An 18839-nucleotide genomic window follows, 5' to 3' on the forward strand; every position below is an offset into this window, starting at 1 on the left:
GCTAGGGATTGAAGAGCATGCGCGGCTTAGGGATTTAACGAGGTGGGGATTTTTGGCTCTTTACAAAAAGGCCCCTCCATGCAAAATTGGCCTAATCATAACAGCGCACGTGGCGATCGACAAATGGTCAAAAATCAGTCTCGTACGCGACGCATACGTGTCACAGTGACCGTATTCTCATATCAAATCATATATAGTGCGTCTAGTAACTATATCATGCTTTCGCTCGCATGTTCGCGAGAGATGAGAGAGCGTGAGCTGAGAAGCGAAAGTCGGTCCTCTCCTATGGTTGTGTGGTCTGTCTGATCCAATGATTGTGGGCATTTTAATCTACGACGCTGAGGCGACCGGCTTGGGCTTCTGGCCGGCCGGCCGGCGCAGAGCCGCAGAGCAGTGCCCGCTTATGGCTACGGATTGTAATTCAATAAGATAATAAAGTTCGTTTCGAGTTTTAAAAAAATAAGTTCACCGAGCACAAAAACAAAAAACAAAAAACCAACCTTTCTTCAGTAAGTATATAGTATACAACAAAAACAAACGCAACCTGTGGTTGGATGGCTAGAGGGACTGTGGTATCCCCAGCCCACGAGGATTCAAGTCCTGGTGCTCGCATTATTTCTGAATTTATTTCGGGATTTTCGACGATGCGCTTTCGGTGGGAGAAGACGTTTTCATCGACGACGAGGCGCCTACGATTGGCTTCATAAATCTCAATATGATATGTCGGCTCAGTCTTTCCAAGGTGTTCATAAAGATAGGATATGCGTATGTGCATTTATAAGGGTGAGTATATGCCTGTATGTATGAGTGCTTACGTCTGTACTGTGTTAAAAATAACAGACGAAACCATCCATTCAGCCAAATGTCAAAACCTCCCCTGCACCGTGACCGTCCATGGCGCCCCCCTTCCTCGGACCTCCTCTCCGCCATCCGCTTCCACGCGCTCGCATTTCCCATGCATCACCATCCGCGCTTCGCCTCAGACACCACCGTCTCGCCCCCCTCCCCATCGCCGCGACGCACCACGCGCGAAAGAATCCACCAATTGCTCTCCCCGGCCGGACGTGCGAACAATGGCGCCGAGCAAGCTCCGCAAGGCGCTGGGAGCGGTCAAGGACAAGACCAGCATCGGTCTGGCCAAGGTGGGCGGCGGCAGCGGTTTCGCGTCGCCGGAGCTCGAAGTGGCCATCGTCAAGGCCACCAAGCACGATGAGAAGTCCCCCGCCGACGAGCGCCGCATCCGCGAGATCGTCTCGCTCACGCGCGACTCCCGCGGGTCCGCCGGCGCCTGCGTGGCCGCGCTGTCGCGCCGTCTCGGGCGCACCCGGAGCTGGGACGTGGCGCTCAAGACGCTGGTGATCGTGCGCCGCCTCCTCGCCGAAGGCGATCCGGTGTTCGAGCAGGAGCTATTCTACGCCACGCGGCGGGGCACGCGCATGCTCAACATGTCCGACTTCTGCGGCCGCGCTAGCGACGACGACGCGTGGGACTTCTCCGCGTTCGTCCGCACCTACGCCGCTTACCTCGACGACCGCCTCGAGCACCGGATACAGGCCAGGCAGGGCGGCCCCAACCGCTGCAAGCTGCTCCGCGACGAGCTCTACATGTCCCCCGGAAACCGCTTCAGCAACGAGGGGGGTAACGGGAGTAAACGGGAGGATGCGGCGGCGGACGCCGACGCCGCCAAGGCGGAGGCGATCGTGCCGAGGGAGACGCCGACGAGCGAGATGACGCTGGAGCAGCTCCTCGCCAAGGTCCAACAACTGCAGCATCTCCTCGACCGATTCATCGCCTGCCGGCCCGTAGGTGAGTGAGTTCATCCGTGTGTGCACGCAACTGTTTGCTCACATTCTCGTGTGGGATTTGGGATCACGCCATCGCCGAGCGTGCACTGACATCGAACGACGCGTCTCAGGCGCGGCGAAGACGAACCGGGTGGTGTCGGTGTCTCTGTACCCGCTGGTGAAGGAGAGCTTGCAGCTGTACTGCGAGCTCACGGAGGTCATGGCCGCGCTCATGGAGCAGTTCCCGGACATGGAGAGCGCTGACTGCGAGCGCGTGACCGGAGTCTTCTGCGGCCTCGCCAAGCAGATCGAGGAGCTCGACTCTTTCTACGCGTGGTGCAAGGACGCCTACGTCTGCCGCCAGTCCGACGTGCCGGAGGTGGAGCTCATCACGCAGGAGAGGCTAGAGCTCATGGACGAGTTCGTCTGCGACAGGCGCGGCGCCGAGTATGTACGGAGGCTGCCGCCGCCGTCGCCGGAGCCGTCTAGCCCGGAGCCAGAGGTCGAGGAGCACGACATGAGCGCCACCAGGGCCCTTCCGGCGCCCGCGGAGCCGCCGGCTGCCGTGGAGCAGGAGCACGATGCCAGCGAGACGGCGCATGCAGAGCCGGAGGCTCCGCTGATCACAACCGACGTGGTCAACGAGGAGGCGGACTTCTTGAACTTGAAGGCGGACGCCATATCCGGGGAAGAGCACGGGCAGCAGCTGGCGCGGGCCCTGTTCGATGGCCACCCGGCCGGATCGGCGCCGACATGCGACGTGTTCGACCCGTCATCGGCGGACTGGGAGACGGCGTTGGTCGAGTCAGCCAGCGCGCTCGCGAACCAGCGCGCGATGCTTGGGGGCGGGCTCGACATGATGGCCCTCGACGGCATGTACAACCACGCAGCGGCGGCGAACGCGCAGGCGTTCTCCGGCAGCGCGAGCAGCGCGAGCAGCGCGAGCAGCGCGAGCAGCGCGAGCAGCGTGGCCTTGCGGCCGCCCGGAGCGCCCATGCTGGCACTGCCCGCGCCGCCGGGGATGTGCAGAGCCGCGCCGGGTGCGGACCCCTTCGCGGCGTCGACGGTGGTGCCGCCGCCGACGTACGTGCAGATGTCCGACATGCAGAAGAAGCAGCAGCTTCTGACTGAGGAGCAGATGGTGTGGCAACAATATGGCAAGAATACCATGCAAGGGCAGGGGGGGCTGGCAATGCGAGAGCAGAGACCGCAGCAGGTCATGCCTCCTGGCGTTTACCATCGTGCTTCTTAGATTTCATGAATAGTTCGAATTTATCTATTTTCATTATTGCCGATGAATTGGCGATCAGGTAGTCTAATGTACAGTGAGTTTTTAATGAAAACAAATGTAAAGGTTGCAGTAAACAGCGCGTGTTTGACCTCTCAAAGTTTACGAAGGCACAATATCTTTCACTCTAGCCTACTGGTAGAAAGCATTGGCAGAGCTTGGACAGTCATTTCTATTACTCCCTCCCTTCATTTTTGTAAGACCGTTTAAACATTTAAAACAACTGCCAAAACAGTTCAATTTCAGTTGTCTAAAACGTCTTACAAAAGTGAACAGAGGGAGTATATCAAAAAGAGGTTAAAATCACATATGTACATACTCCCTCCATCCAAAAATACTTGTCAAAAAATGGATATATCTAGATGTATTTTAGTTTTACATACATTCACTTTTATCCATTTCTACGATAAATAATTCCGGACGGAAGGAGTACAATACAATTCTTCAAACAGTTCAGTTCAGTTATATGACTTGTATATCTGCTAATCTCCCATGGAAATAAGCCAACAACTGAAATCAATGCGGATAAGACAACAAGAATTTTTTAACATTTTTTTATATATATATTTTAAAGTCAGGCACACAAGCACGTTCATCGAACAAATCCACAAGCACATCACTGAAAGTAGTCTAACCTGTCCTGTGACTTAAGGATGCGTGGTGTTGATCTGTTTTTGTGATACGGAAGTCTTGAAGGAATAGATGTATGGAGCAATGATATTACATGAGGCCTTTCTCAAATGAATGACTGAACTCTATGATCTAAACCTTTATTTGACTTCAGCATTATATTTAGGAAAGCACCTGTACTTCAGCACCACCAATCATATGACCATTATATTTTCAGAATAATGTTCATGTTTCAGCAGAAATATATTGGGATTGGTTGTTTTACCTCTGTATTCAAGTAGCACACACTCACTCCGTCTGAAATTACTTGCGTATGACCATTATATACTCTAATGTTTCAGCAGAAGGATCCATTTTTAACAAGTATATTTCCATACGGATGGAGTACTTAAGACCTAAACCAATTAATCTCACAGAGTTTAGAGATCAAACAAACCCAACATTATGATTTATTCTATATGTTCTTAGATAGGAGACCTCTAAAATCAAGTCATCGAAGTAGTGGTTCTGAGATATCAAAGTTTCCAATACAATGGTCAATTCAAGGAGGGCGGCGGGGAACGGAAGAAAATAACACGCACGAACAGTACAGACCCAAATCGGGAGAAATAATCCATGGGGATACGAGGAACAGGCTGACAAGTCTTGCCAGGTTCTGATACCCTTCAAGTGTTGCTAAATTTATTCGTCCATTTCATATGCAACTGAAAGGTGAATGGAAACAGCCAGCTGAAGAGGTATATCACCAGGCACCTTTAGACCTCGTTTGATACGCGAGGTTGGAGGGGATTTCAGAAGAGAATCCACGAGGGGCCCAGAAACCTCTACAATCCACCCGGCGGGCTGTTTGGTATGCGAGGTTTCGCTGGCCCAATCCATCCGATCCCCCTTCGATTCCCCTTGACCCACGCGGTTCAGAAGGCACGAGGAGGCCCTCGCGGAATTGGAGCCACGCGCGAGACCGGAGCCTAATCCTCGCGCCGCCGTCGGCAGCAGCCTCCTCCTCGACGCGCCCCATCGGCCGCAGCCTCCTCCTTGAGCCGCCGTCGTCCGAACGGGACAGGCAAAGCAACGCCCTCGCTGCCCCGCCGACCCGCAAAAAAAAGAGAGAGGAGTCGCCCCGCCGCCGGATCTTCACCACCCCGCCGACGCCAGAGCGTCAACGTCCTTCGTCGGTTATTCCCGATGTGATTCCTATCCTCCACCTCTCCATCCCCTCCCCTGCAAACCCTAGAGCTGGCTCTTCTTGCTCCTCGTCCGACACCCAGCGGCCATGGCTCGATTTGAATAGTTCGTTGCATCCATCGATGAGACTGCCTGCCTCCATGGCCATCCCTTTCCTCTCCTGAAAATCATTGGAACCCGGCTCTTGTGAGAACCAGTACCTTGATTTGAATTTTGATAGAAGTGTGGGTTTTCATGCTGACAGAAATTAAGGTGTTTCTGGATGAGCTTTTACATTGACAGTAAATCAAGGTCCCTAGATGAACTTTTGCACATGAACAATGTTCAGTTTTGTCTGTCTAGAAGCAAGGTCCCCGGATGACAGTAAATAATTAGAGTGTGGTTTGTTACGAAGAATTGTTGCAAGATTAGATTTTTAACTGTTTTACACCATTTTAATTCAGTATGGAAATCCATCCCTGTCAAAGTGTTTTGTACGAAGGGGATGTGTGGTTTGAGGAGGATTTGAGGTTTGAAATCCCCTCCTCACCAAACCTCTCAAATCCACTCCTACCAAACCTTAAGGCACCCAAGAACAAAAAAAAAGGCATATATAGAACTAAATTGGGGAAACATTGCATCAAAAAAAAAACATAAACGGTATTGGCACGATTACAATAATTATAATAATGACGATGGTTCAAATACATTACTATTTTTAACAGAAAATAGATAGAAGATGCGACTTAAGCTAGGTTGTCATTAGGTTTATAGACAACTCGGCATCTAACATGGTAGCTATTACAATGAACTACGGTGGACTGCAGCATCTCCACCCAGATAAGACATCTTCCAAACCAGCAGAAAACAGTTTCTCTGCGATAAAGCAGTAAGCTAAGCTCGGTCACTTGTCCAGTATTGTGCTCGTGATCAGAGACACAACAAGTTCCGGCTTCTTCAATTGAGCAGCAGCCATGCCATGATACAAACACCATCGTTGGACCATCTACAGCAGGGACCAACACCCAAGATCCATCAAGAGCCGCATCAGACAATGATGGGCAACCAAACCAGAAACGGCAGCATCATTCAGCACCAATGACCACAAAGATAACAGCATCATTCAGCAGTCTGGAAACAGAAGGCATGTCATCAAAAGTGCTTGGCATTGGCTGCATTGGTGGAAGAGATCCACTTGCTTCGAAAGTTGATTGAGTAGCACCAACACCGTAGTGACTGCCATTAGTTGATTGATCAAGTGGGTACTGCAAAAACTGATTGTTTGGCACAGACAAATCATAGGAGAAGCTTCCACCAGGCAGATCATAGGAAAAGGTTTCACCAGAAAAATCATAGGAGAAGGTTTCCCCAGGAGCAAGCAGATCATCCAGCCCTATATAGTCATCATCCATAGCAAGTCCAGAGTTTGTTTGCTGCAAATTGTTTTCAATAACATCGCCATTGCTAGCAGGGAAATTTACAGCAGACATATCTCCTGACTGGGTAAGTCCTGCCAATTGGTCATAGAGCTCAGCAGTATTTATCTCAAAAGCTTGAGCCTCAAGCTCAGACATTGGAGGGAGACCAGAATTCTGTAAGATGTATAAAGGTTAGTAAATAATTTGTAATTCCTTGGGTACAAGCAAACAGACCATGTTAAGCAAGAAGTCAGCAAGCCAATACCTCTGGAAAAACTACGTCGTGGTTCGGAGAATCATCCAAAAACTTTGTCAGTTCGTCCAACAATATTCCATCAATTTCAGGAGGCACGTCATTGACCTCATCAGAACAGATATTAACATGTTCAGAAAATTGAACAGACTGCTGAGGAGCGGATGGTTCCTGCATAACTATGGCAGTAGCCAAAGCAGAACTTTCAACCTGTGGATCATCTACACCTGAGGACGGTGCAAAAGAGAAGATAGAAGATCCAACATCTAAATTCTCCCATTCATTTTCATCAAAAGGAGCCCCATATTGCTCGCCGATCCTTGGGCCAAGCCCACTCTTTTTAAATATCTTGCAGAGTACATAAGCATCCTGAAACAAACAAACAACAAATATATTTAAATAAACTTGCAGAGAATTTGAAAGAAATACTAGGATCACAACTTTCTAACTAAATATAAAGGCAACTTATCACGCACAATTTCAGGCACAAGCAAAAGAGCATGCCTCAAAACATATTCCAGTATGGTAGAATCTTTCATATACTGTACTGAACATATTCAACATAAAGTGAAACAAACAAAAACATTAGATAAGAGTTAGAAGTACCTTGGAGAAACCAGCAGACACCAAAGTTTCATCTTCCATTTTGTATTCATACATCACCCAATCAGTCCTATTGCCTTTGGGTGCCTTGCCTTCATGAAAAATCAATGTTTTCTTCAACCCAACAATGCGAGAGTTCAGCTCAATTGTTCTGTCTTTTCCACTTGTTTTCCAATAACCATTTGGTGTGGCACGGTTCGTCCTAGACCCTTTAGGATATTTTTTGTCACGGGGACAAAAGAAGAACCACTCAAGATCTTTGCTCTGAAGACAGGATTTATCTGCACGGAAACATACAAGGTTGTAACAAAAGTAGTAGCTAAACTCAACTAAAGTGGAAGCATTTGAAAAATTCTAGATTAGTTTCCAACTCATTCGGGTGCAATTCTTACATCAAGATAAATCAAAACAATAGAGGAAAATTACCAGGAAGGTCCCAAGGAGCAAATTTGTACAGCTCAACCTCTGAAATAGCTTCAACAAAAAGTTTCTTCCCCATAATCTTCCTTTTCAAGTAGTAAGAAACAAGCTCAACATCAGTTGGATGGAAACGAAAGCCAGGTGGCAGGCAAGCTTGAGCCATCACTGCAGTGGGTCTCTTGTGCTCAGTATCAAGAGAAGAACACAAGAGGTGAAACACAACCAGAAATGCTTCACCAGATTATGCAACTAACAATACCAGTAATCAGGGAAATATCAAGTTTGGCCAGAAAGGGATATGCTTTAGCCCTCAAAGGACAGAATTCAGGGCCACAGATCAACCAAACTTAAGGAGAGAGGAGCTCTCAAATGCTTGGAGAACAGACAAGAACCAGAGAAGAGAGCTTCAGAAGATTGCAGTGTGAGCAGAGTAGGACAAGCTCACGTTAAACAACTATTCTGAAGGGAGGATCAAAAGATTGATGAGATTAGACCAGAAGAGAGAATGGTCCAACCGAAAGCTGGAGGAGAAACAACTGATGGGAAACCAGGCTTGGCAAGACTCAAGGAAAGCAGTCCACCAAAGACTCAAGCAACAAATGTTTCTGAACTCAGATGAGAAGTTTGAGTCTTGCCAATTAAACCAACTACCACTGATTCACATGATAGGAAGTATTCGCACAAAACTCCAGATGATCCACTTGTATCAAGTGAAGTCCCGGAATTTTATGCAATATATGAACCAGAAGTAGCACGAGAGGAAATAAGGGGATCCCTCGCTGACTTCAAAAGACATGAGTGACTAAGATCAAAAACCTGCAAGACATTAGTAATCATCATCAGAAGGGAAAAACTTAAAACAGCAGAAGAATATACAGAATACGTATTGTTCTATGTTTTATCCAGATAAACAAGGTGAATCTTCCCATCCAAATAACTAAAGTCCTAGGAAGCAAAGAAAAGATTGCATATATAGGAAGTGAATTTTACGTTGTACACAGCTCACAGTGAAATAGCACATTAACAAGGTGAATGAATCTAACCTACAACGTGGCTTTGAGGAGGAAATAGAGAGAATTTTAGTATATTACATAAGCTCTGATGTAACTCAAGAAAAAACTACAGGATCTTTCAACAAAAGGAAAACTGCAAAAAGGATCATACATGACTTAATACAGCACTGCAGTTAGATAACCAAATATCAAGCTACTGTGAGCACCTAATATATTTTCACCAAGATAACATAGCCCAAAATATCAACCTTAACCCAAACCACATTAGTGCAACAGAAATAAAAATATATAATAAGCACATTAGCAGGTAGATGCATCTAACCTACCATCTAATCATAACTTACAGGCTTTGTGGAGCAATCACTTGAATTTATGATAATTCGTAGGTACAGATGATATTAGTAATCAAACAAAAGTTCCCACAAACGAAAAAACTTCGGGAAGTCTCCTGGAAAACACTGCCTTGGAACAGTTCCGGACCATTAGGTCAACGATCTAAGGGAATCCACCAATCCATCACAAGGCACTCAAAGGAATCGAACCTAAATAAACGCCGAACAATGTAATTCCCGACCAAATCTAAAACTTTCGCGAAGCTGCTACAATATCCAGTCGCATAACCCCAAATCAGCGCGTAGATCGACCGATCGATCGACGACAAACCCTAATCGGCCGGAAGCTTCGACCGACGGAAGACCAGACCAATCCGTGCGGCGATTGCGGTAACAACCACCGCGGAATCGACGGATCGGACGCAGATCGCCCGAATTGACCATCGGATCGACACGAACCACGACTAACGACCGCGCGCTAATCGGCCCCGATCTACCCGGATTTCGCAGAAACTACAAACGCGGTCGATCGATCGAGGGGGTTGGGGGGAGATCGGGAGGGGCGCTTACGAGAAAGAACCGGGGAAGCCAGCAGGACGATGGGGGAGGCCGAGGGGGAGGAGGTGAGCGCCGCCGTCTGGTCAATGGTGGAGGAGATGAGGTGAGGTTTGGGGGGAAGCAATCTCGCGTTGCTGGGTGCGGGGCTCTTTTATACCGAAAAACGCCGGGGGCGTGGTGCTGGGCCGGGACACTGACTGCCTGGGCCCGCCGGTCCGGGAGCGTATTTTTTAATCCCCTGCACTCGTCGTGCGCTTCGCGGAAACTTCCGCTGCACGCGAGGATTGCCAAATATTTCCTGGCCCGAAAGTCCAGCCCGGGCGTTTGACCTGCTTCTCTATTGGCTGTGAGTTTTTTTTAAGAGGGAAAGGGTGAGAATATTTGGGGATGGCGGGGTTAAATGCGTAATTACTTCCATGCTTCGGTAGTTACGATGCGATTTCTGTTGTTTGGTTTCTCTGTCGTGTCACGGAGCCGCACGTTGCTGATGAGTGGGGCCACACCGCTCGGGACGTGCCTGCCGTGACACGTTGGGTCGTTGGACTCTTGGGGAGAAAGGCCAGCAGCACGACGCGAGTTTGAGATGTTCCGGGGTCGTTATCGTGTCAGACGGAGCATCATCCGACGCCACACAAGCAAGGGTGCTCGCCCTTTTCGTTCAGGAACATTCGACTGTTGTTGAGGTTCTCCTCTCTGGTTAATTCCTTTTGAGGATTGTGTTCCTTTTTTGGTCTGGCCGCTCGGTCGGTCCACCGTGATTCCACGAACAAACATATTCACACGGCCCTGTGAACATGTCCTTTCTCCTTTGGGTACTACTCATTCTTCGGCAAGATTACATTCTGCATTGTACGAAGTTTGACCACGATTGGTGTCTTACTCTTTATTTTTCTTTCTCCTACAATAGTAGTACTGGACGCTGACATGGAAGGGCTGGGCCCCGACCAATGTCAAAATGTTCGTGTGGCTCGCCAAGCAAGACCGATGTTGGACGCCGGAGAGATTAGCCAAGCGGGTATTGGCTCACCCTCCTCGCTGTGTCCTATGTAGCTAAGACTTTGAGGACATCCACCACCTCCTTGCCGCCTGCGTCTTCTCTTTATTTTTCTTTCTCCTACAATAGTAGTACTCCTCTTTCTTTAGTCGAAAGTTGTCCCACTTTTCATCGATAGTCTCGTTTCACCTTCTTCTCTTGCCCTTTGACACCAGTTGATCATAAAAGATGAGAGCAATGTAAGATATATCAAGGTGACATTCTCAGAAAGAAAAAAGATATATTGAGGTGACATAATCGCACTGAGCGAATGTTCGGCCTCCACACAGAATGATGCACACAACCAGCGAATGTCTGGCCTTCATATAGCACGATGCACACAACCAGTGATGGAGCTACAACGAAAAGGTTGGGTCGGCCAGAGAGCACGCTTTTTCCATTATGTGTTGTGTTGTGCTATGCTGAAGCGACCGGTGTCTGCTCCTGAGCTCCTCCGCTACATGTGTTTTCCCATGAAGGAGTGCTACGCATGTGAGGCGGATGGGTGTAGTATTGCTCTGTATCGGTGTCGATTATGGGCGTGCGAGGCTGACTAGGCTCGGAATGCTACGGGCTTAATCTTCTTTTTTTGGCTCCAGCCTTAGGTGGGACATGACATGGCCTTGTCGTAACTCCACCATTGCACCCACCTAATGCGTCCAACACAACCAAGAAGAGAGTATCATTTTGCAGGAACGAAAAAGATAACAACCTAAGATATGGTGGGTCATATCTAAAGATTACACCATCACCCATGCTGGAAGAAAACCTCCCCGTCAGTATGCTCCAGTAGGGTAGATGTCACTATAAAAACTACTGATACCCCGTGCGTTGTTGCGGGATATTTGCTTAATCTTTTGGATGTGTGTCTATAACAAAAAAGAGGCAATGATTGAACTGAGGAAAAAGGCATGACACCAGTCAAGGCATTGCTCGAGTAAAGTTAAAGAATCATGTTCCATGATGAATTTAAACTTTTAGTAATTAAATGGTATAACTCAAATTTTACACGTAGCAGATTGGGAACTCACAAAATACGTTTACCACAATGTGTTTCTGATAAATTCGTACAAAAATATGCAACAAAAAAAGTTAAAGTAATTTGTAAGTTTCACACCAAAATGTACACCTGCAACGGCGGCGAAGATCTTTATCGGTCAAACCGCATAACAACATACGTTGTTCCCTTTGTCATCGGTATGTTACTTGCCCGAGATTCGATCGTCGGTATCCAATACCTAGTTCAATCTCGTTACCGGCAAGTCTCTTTACTCGTTCCGTAATACATCATCTCACAACTAACTCATTAGTTGCAATGCTTGCAAGGCTTAAGTGATGTGCATTACCGAGAGGGCCCAAAGATACCTCTCCGACAATCGGAGTGACAAATCCTAATCTCGAAATACGTCAACCCAACAAGTACCTTCGGAGACACCTGTAGAGCACCTTTATAATCACCCAGTTACGTTGTGACGTTTGGTAGCACACAAAGTGTTCGTCCGGTAAACGGGAGTTGCATAATCTCATAGTCATAGGAACATGTATAAGTCATGAAGAAAGCAATAGCAACATACTAAATGATCAAGTGCTAAGCTAACGGAATGGGTCAAGTCAATCACATCATTCTCCTAATGATGTGACCCCGTTAATCAAATGACAACACATGTCTATGGTCAGGAAACATAACCATCTTTGATCAACGAGCTAGTCAAGTAGAGGCATACTAGTGACACTCTGTTTGTTTATGTATTCACACAAGTATTATGTTTCCGGTTAATACAATTCTAGCATGAATAATAAACATTTATCATGATATAAGGAAATAAATAATAACTTTATTATTGCCTCTAGGGCATATTTCCTTCAGTCTCCCACTTGCACTAGAGTCAATAATCTAGATTACACAGTAATGGTTCTAACACCCATGGAGTCTTGGTGTTGATCATGTTTTGCTCGTGGAAGAGGCTTAGTCAACGGGTCTGCAACATTCAGATCCGTATGTATCTTGCAAATTTCTATGTCTCCCACCTAGACTAGATCCCGGATGGAATTGAAGCGTCTCTTGATGTGCTTGGTTCTCTTGTGAAATCTGGATTCCTTTGCTAATGCAATTGCTCCAGTATTGTCACAAAAGATTTTCATTGGACCCGATGCACTAGGTATGCCACCTAGACCGGATATGAACTCCTTCATCCAGACTCCTTCATTTGTTGCTTCCGAAGCAGCTATGTACTCCGCTTCACACGTAGATCCCACCACGACGCTTTGTTTAGAACTGCACCAACTGACAGCTCCACCGTTCAATGTAAACACGTATCCAGTTTACGATTTAGAATCGTCCGGATCAGTGTCAAAGCTTGCATCAACGTAACCATTTACGATGAGCTCTTTGTCACCTCCATATACGATAAACATATCCTTAGTCCTTTTCAGGTATTTCAGGATGTTCTTGACCGCTGTCCAGTGATCCACTCGTGGATTACTTTGGTACCTCACTGCTAGACTTATAGCAAGGCACACATCAGGTCTGGTACACAACATTGCATACATGATAGAGCCTATGGCTGAAGCATAGGGAACATCTTTCATCTTCTCTCTATCTTCTGCAGTAGTCGGGCTTTGAGTCTTACTCAACTTCACACCTTGTAACACAGGCAAGAACCCTTTCTTTGCTTGATCCATTTTGAACTTCTTCAAAACTTTGTCAAGGTATGTGCTTTGTGAAAGTCCAATTAAGCGTCTTGATCTATCTCTATAGATCTTAATGCCCAATATGTAAGCAGCTTCACCGAGGTCTTTCATTGAAAAACTCTTATTCAAGTATCCCTTTATGCTATCCAGAAATTCTATATCATTTCCGATCAATAATATGTCATCCACATATAATATCAGAAATGCTACAGAGCTCCCACTCACTTTCTTGTAAATACATGCTTCTCCAAAAGTCTATACAAAACCAAATGCTTTGATCACACTATCAAAGCGTTTATTCCAACTCTGAGAGGCTTGCACCAGTCCATAAATGGATCGCTGGAGCTTGCACACTTTGTTAGTTCCCTTTGGATCGACAAAACCTTCTGGTTGCATCATATACAACTCTTCTTCCAGAAACCCGTTCAGGAATGCAGTTTTGACATCCATCTGCCATATTTCATAATCATAAAATGCGGCAATCGCTAACATGATTCGGACAGACTTAAGCATCGCTACGGGTGAGAAAGTCTCATCGTAGTCAATCCCTTGAACTTGTCGAAAACCTTTTGCAACAAGTCGAGCTTTGTAGACAGTAACATTACCGTCAGCGTCAGTCTTCTTCTTGAAGATCCATTTATTTTCAATTGCTTGTCGATCATTGGGCAAGTCAACCAAAGTCCACACTTTGTTCTCATACATGGATCCCATCTCAGATTTTATGGCCTCAAGCCATTTTGCGGAATCTGGGCTAACCATCGCTTCTTCATAGTTCGTAGGTTCATCATGGTCTAGTAACATGACTTCCAGAACAGGATTACCGTACCAATCTGGTGCGGATTTTATTCTGGTTGATCTACGAGGTTCAGTAACAACTTGATCTGAAGTTCCATGATGATCATCATTAACTTCCTCACTATTTGGTGTAGGTGTCACAGGAACAGATTTCTGTGATGAGCTACTTTCCAATAAGGGAGCAGGTACAGTTACCTCATCAAGTTCTACTTTCCTCCCACTCACTTCTTTCGAGATAAACTCCTTCTCTAGAAAGGATCCATTCTTAGCAACGAATGTCTTGCCTTCGGATCTGTGATAGAAGGTGTACCCAACAGTTTCCTTTGGGTATCCTATGAAGACACATTTCTCTGATTTGGGTTCGAGCTTATCAGGTTGAAGTTTTTTCACATAAGCATCGCAGCCCCAAACTTTTAGAAACGACAACTTTGGTTTCTTGCCAAAATACAGTTCGTAAGGCGTCGTATCAACGTATTTTGATGGTGCCCTATTTAACGTGAATGCGGCCGTCTCTAAAGCGCAACCCCAAAACGATAGCGGTAAATCAGTAAGAGACATCATAGATCGCACCATATCAAGTAAAGTACGATTACGACGTTCGGACACACCATTACGTTGTGGTGTTCCGGGCGGCGTGAGTTGCGAAACTATTCCGCTTTGTTTCAAATGTAGACCAAACTCGTAACTCAAATATTCTCCTCCACGATCAGATCGTAGAAACTTTATTTTCTTGTTACGATGATTTTCAACTTCACTCTGAAATTCTTTGAACTTTTCAAACGTTTCAGACTTATGTTTCATTAAGTAGATATATCCATATCTGCTTAAATCATCTGTGAAGGTGAGAAAATAATGATATCCGCCATGAGCCTCAACATTCATTGGACCACATACATCTGTATGTATGATTTCCAATAAATCTGTTGCTCTCTCCATTGTACCGGAGAACGGCGTTTTAGTCATCTTGCCCATAAGGCATGGTTCGCAAGTACCAAGTGATTCATAATCAAGTGGTTCCAAAAGTCCATCAGTATGGAGTTTCTTCATGCGCTTTACACCGATATGACCCAAACGGCAGTGCCACAAGTAAGTTGCACTATCATTATCAAATCTGCATCTTTTGGTTTCAACATTATGAACATGTGTATCACTACTATCGGGATTCATCAAAAATAGACCACTCTTCAAGGGTGCATGACCATAAAAGATATTACTCATATAAATAGAACAACCATTATTCTGTGATTTAAATGAATAACCGCCTCGCATCAAACAAGATCCAGATATAATGTTCATGCTCAACGCTGGCAACAGACAATAATTATTTAGGTCTAATACTAATCCCGAAGGTAGATGTAGAGGTAGCATGCCGACCGCGATCACATCGACTTTGGAACCATTTCCTACGCGCATTGTCACCCCGTCCTTGGCCAGTGTTCGCTTAATCCGTAGTCCTTGGCCAGTATCAAATGCCCAGGTGCTACTGCGAGCTCTAGTAAGGTACACATCAATAACATGTATATCACATATACCTTTGTTCACCTTGCCATCCTTCTTATCCGCCAAATACTTGGGGCAGTTCCGCTTCCAGTGACCAGTCTGCTTGCAGTAGAAGCACTCAGTTTCAGGCTTAGGTCCAGACTTGGGTTTCTTCTCCTGAGCAGCAACTTGCTTGCTGTTCTTCTTGAAGTTCCCCTTTTTCTTCCCTTTGCCCTTTTTCTTGAAACTAGTGGTCTTGTTTACCATCAACACTTGATGCTCCTTCTTGATTTCTACCTCCACAGCTTTTAGCATCGGGAAGAGCTCGGGAATTGTCTTTTCCATCCCTTGCATATTATAGTTCATCACAAAGCTTTTGTAGCTTGGTGGCAGTGATTGGAGAATTCTGTCAATGATGCTATCATCCGGAAGATTAACTCCCAGTTGAATCAAGTGATTATTATACCTAGACATCTTGAGTATATGCTCATTGACAGAACTGTTCTCCTCCATCTTGCAGCTATAGAACTTATTGGAGACTTCATATCTCTCAATCTGGGCATTTGATTGAAATATTAACTTCAACTCTTGGAACATCTCATGGCCCATGTAGGCCCATTAACCCCCCGGGGGGGGGGGTCCGATAACCCCCCGGTACTCCGCTAAAATCCCGATTTTACCTAGAACATTTCCGATATTCAAATATAGGCTTCCAATATATCAATCTTTATGTCTCGACCATTTCGAGACTCCTCGTCAAGTCCGTGATCACATCCGGGACTCCGAACAACCTTCGGTACATAAAAACTTATAAACTCATAATAAAACTGTCATCGTAACTTTAAGCATGCGGACCCTACGGGTTCGAGAACTATGTAGACATGACCTAGAACTGTTTCCGGTCAATAACCAATAGCGGAACCTGGATGCTCATATTGGCTCCTAGATATTCTACGAAGATCTTTATCGGTCAAACCGCATAACAACATACATTGTTCCTTTGTCATCGGTATGTTACTTGCCCGAGATTCGATCGTCGGTATCTCAATACCTAGTTCAATCTCATTACCGGCAAGTCTCTTTACTCATTCCGTAATACATCATCTCACAACTAACTCATTAGTTGCAATGCTTGCAAGGCTTAAGTGATGTGCATTACCGAGAGGGCCCAGAGATACCTCTCCAACAATCGGAGTGACAAATCCTAATCTCGAAATACGCCAACCCAACAAGTACCTTCGGAGACACCTGTAGAGCACCTTTATAATCACCCAGTTATGTTGTGACGTTTGGTAGCACACAAGGTGTTCCTCCAGTAAACAGGAGTTGCATAATCTCATAGTCATAGGAACATGTATAAGTCATGAAGAAAGCAATAGCAACATACTAAATGATCAAGTGCTAAGCTAACGGAATGGGTCAAGTCAATCACATCATTCTCCTAATGATGTGACCCCGTTAATCAAATGACAACACATGTCTATGGTGAGGAAACATAACCATCTTTGATCAACGAGCTAGTCAAGTAGAGGCATACTAGTGACACTCTGTTTGTTTATGTATTCACACAAGTATTATGTTTCCGGTTAATACAATTCTAGCATGAATAATAAACATTTATCATGATATAAGGAAGTAAATAATAACTTTATTATTGCCTCTAGGGCATATTTCCTTCACCTGGATGTTCTCGGGGTACGTGGATATATATAGGAGGAAGAAGTAGGTCGGTGGAGCCTCGAGGGGCCCACGAGGATTGGGGGCACGCCGGGCACCCTCGTGGATGCCTCGTTCGCTTCTTGACATCCACTCCAATCTCCTGGTTTGCATTTGTTCCAAAAAGATCGCTCCCGAAGGTTTCATCCCGTTTGAACTCCGTTTGATATTCCTTTTCTTCGAAACACTGAGACAGGCAAAAAAACAGCAATTCGAGCTGGGCTCCGGTTAGTAGGTTAGTCCCAAAAATGATATAAAACTGTAGAGTAAAGCCCATAAACATCCAAAACGGGTAATATAATAGCATGGAACAATAAAAAATTATAGATACGTTGGAGACGTATCATCTGCCTGGTTGGACTAAAGTACGATGCCATGCCTGTAGAAGTGATGGAAGTGGCGTCCTGTGTTGTCGGGTTGAAGTAGGAAGCAATGCCTGCGGCGGTGATGGAGGTGGCGTCCTGCATGGTCTGGGATGACCCATTCATGGGGCCAAGAGGTTGGAGCTGCTGCTGCATGCAACACGGCTGCCCAGCCAAGAGGAGGACCTGGGAGAGGATGGCCCGTGACGGGTCCCCAGGCTCTGTGTCCGCCATCGCCAGTGCTTTGGCAGCGAGTTCAGGGGGTGGCAGAGCGGACGCATCTAGCCACACGTCAGCGTTGAGCATGGTGGTCGGGGCATGTGCCGCACTTCCAGCATCTCCTGGTATCTTCATCAGCCGGTAGTACTGCAAGCTCCTCTTCCACATGTACTGGCTGGGCGGGCAGCACCTCCACGGGAGCGCAAATTTCGTGTTTTGACCCTTTTTGGAAGGGATTTCAGGATCTGACCCCTGTTTGAAATTTTTTCGAGATTTGACCCTTTTGCTACCGCCAGGGCCTACGGCGGTAGGGTTAGATAGCCTACCGCCACGGCCCATGACGCTAGGGGTGCGACGGAGGGGGACGGCGGCCGTTTGACTGCACTGACGTGGATAAGTACCTACCGCCAGGAGGCCTGGCGGTAGGCTCTCCAAACCTACCGCCAGAGCACCTGGCGGTAGGGTCCTGTCTTAGTGCAACGATTCTGTAATGAAGAATTGAGTTGCCCTGGCGGTAGGCTGTCTGACCCTACCGCCAGGGGCCTTGGCGGTAGGGTCTTGTTTTTTTAGTGTAACAATTCTGTAACGAAGAATTGAGTTGCCCTGGCGGTAGGCTGTCTGACCCTACCGCCAGGGGCCTTGGCGGTAGGGTCCTGTGTTTTATGAATTTAAGTTCATTTGCTTGCTTATTTTCAAATTCAATATGACAATAATATTATAGCAATTTTCACAAATATGACAACAATATCACAGATCTCAAACAATTAAACTTGGGCATCACATACACATTAACAAATTTGAAGTGCATAGAACATTTCAAACGAACTTCAACTAATTAGTAAACGGAGTTCCACATAGTTTCACAAATAGCAAACACATAGATCCACAAATAGCAAACACATAGTTCCACGTAGCTTCATAACCACCCGAATAGTTCAATCAAACGAAGTTCAACGAAACTAAAAGAGCCAACTATCGAAGAGCATAATCAGTTGCTCCTTCCCCTCTTGGAGGTACGGTCCTCGTTACTCTTTGAACGATTCTCTTCGGTCTTCTTCTTGGGCCGTCGAGGAACCGGTCT

The 18839-nt window shown here is 46.3% G+C and overlaps 2 protein-coding genes across 2 annotated transcripts; one reads left to right on the forward strand and one right to left on the reverse strand.

Moving 5' to 3' along the window:
• Positions 1–1073: 1073 nt before the first annotated feature.
• Positions 1074–3047, forward strand: LOC119307427 (putative clathrin assembly protein At4g02650). Its single transcript, XM_037583505.1, has 3 exons — positions 1074–1806; positions 1916–2120; positions 2274–3047. The coding sequence occupies exons 1-3, from the start codon at positions 1074–1076 to the stop codon at positions 3034–3036; spliced, it is 1701 nt and encodes a 566-aa protein (XP_037439402.1). The 3' UTR covers positions 3037–3047.
• A 2461-nt stretch (positions 3048–5508) lies between these two features.
• Positions 5509–9589, reverse strand: LOC119344938 (NAC domain-containing protein 13-like). Its single transcript, XM_037615220.1, has 5 exons — positions 9476–9589; positions 7567–8376; positions 7144–7421; positions 6550–6906; positions 5509–6458 (listed from the first exon to the last, which is right to left on the reverse strand). The coding sequence occupies exons 2-5, from the start codon at positions 7721–7723 to the stop codon at positions 5952–5954; spliced, it is 1299 nt and encodes a 432-aa protein (XP_037471117.1). The 5' UTR covers positions 7724–8376; positions 9476–9589; the 3' UTR covers positions 5509–5951.
• Between the last annotated feature and the right edge of the window lie 9250 nt (positions 9590–18839).

The sequence above is a fragment of the Triticum dicoccoides genome, chromosome 1B (genome assembly GCF_002162155.2).
Source record: "Triticum dicoccoides isolate Atlit2015 ecotype Zavitan chromosome 1B, WEW_v2.0, whole genome shotgun sequence".
NCBI lineage: Eukaryota > Viridiplantae > Streptophyta > Magnoliopsida > Poales > Poaceae > Triticum > Triticum dicoccoides.

Coding starts and splice junctions, on each gene's coding strand:
- LOC119344938 (XM_037615220.1), bottom strand. CDS start 7,723: ATGGCTCAAGCTTGCCTGCCACCTGGCTTTCGTTTCCATCCAACTGAT. Junction 7,422..7,566: donor TGCTCCTTGGGACCTTCCTG/GTAATTTTCCTC, acceptor GTTTCCGTGCAG/ATAAATCCTGTCTTCAGAGC. Junction 6,459..6,549: donor ACGACGTAGTTTTTCCAGAG/GTATTGGCTTGC, acceptor TACATCTTACAG/AATTCTGGTCTCCCTCCAAT.
- LOC119307427 (XM_037583505.1), top strand. CDS start 1,074: ATGGCGCCGAGCAAGCTCCGCAAGGCGCTGGGAGCGGTCAAGGACAAG. Junction 1,807..1,915: donor CATCGCCTGCCGGCCCGTAG/GTGAGTGAGTTC, acceptor GACGCGTCTCAG/GCGCGGCGAAGACGAACCGG. Junction 2,121..2,273: donor CTCGACTCTTTCTACGCGTG/GTGCAAGGACGC, acceptor GGAGCCGTCTAG/CCCGGAGCCAGAGGTCGAGG.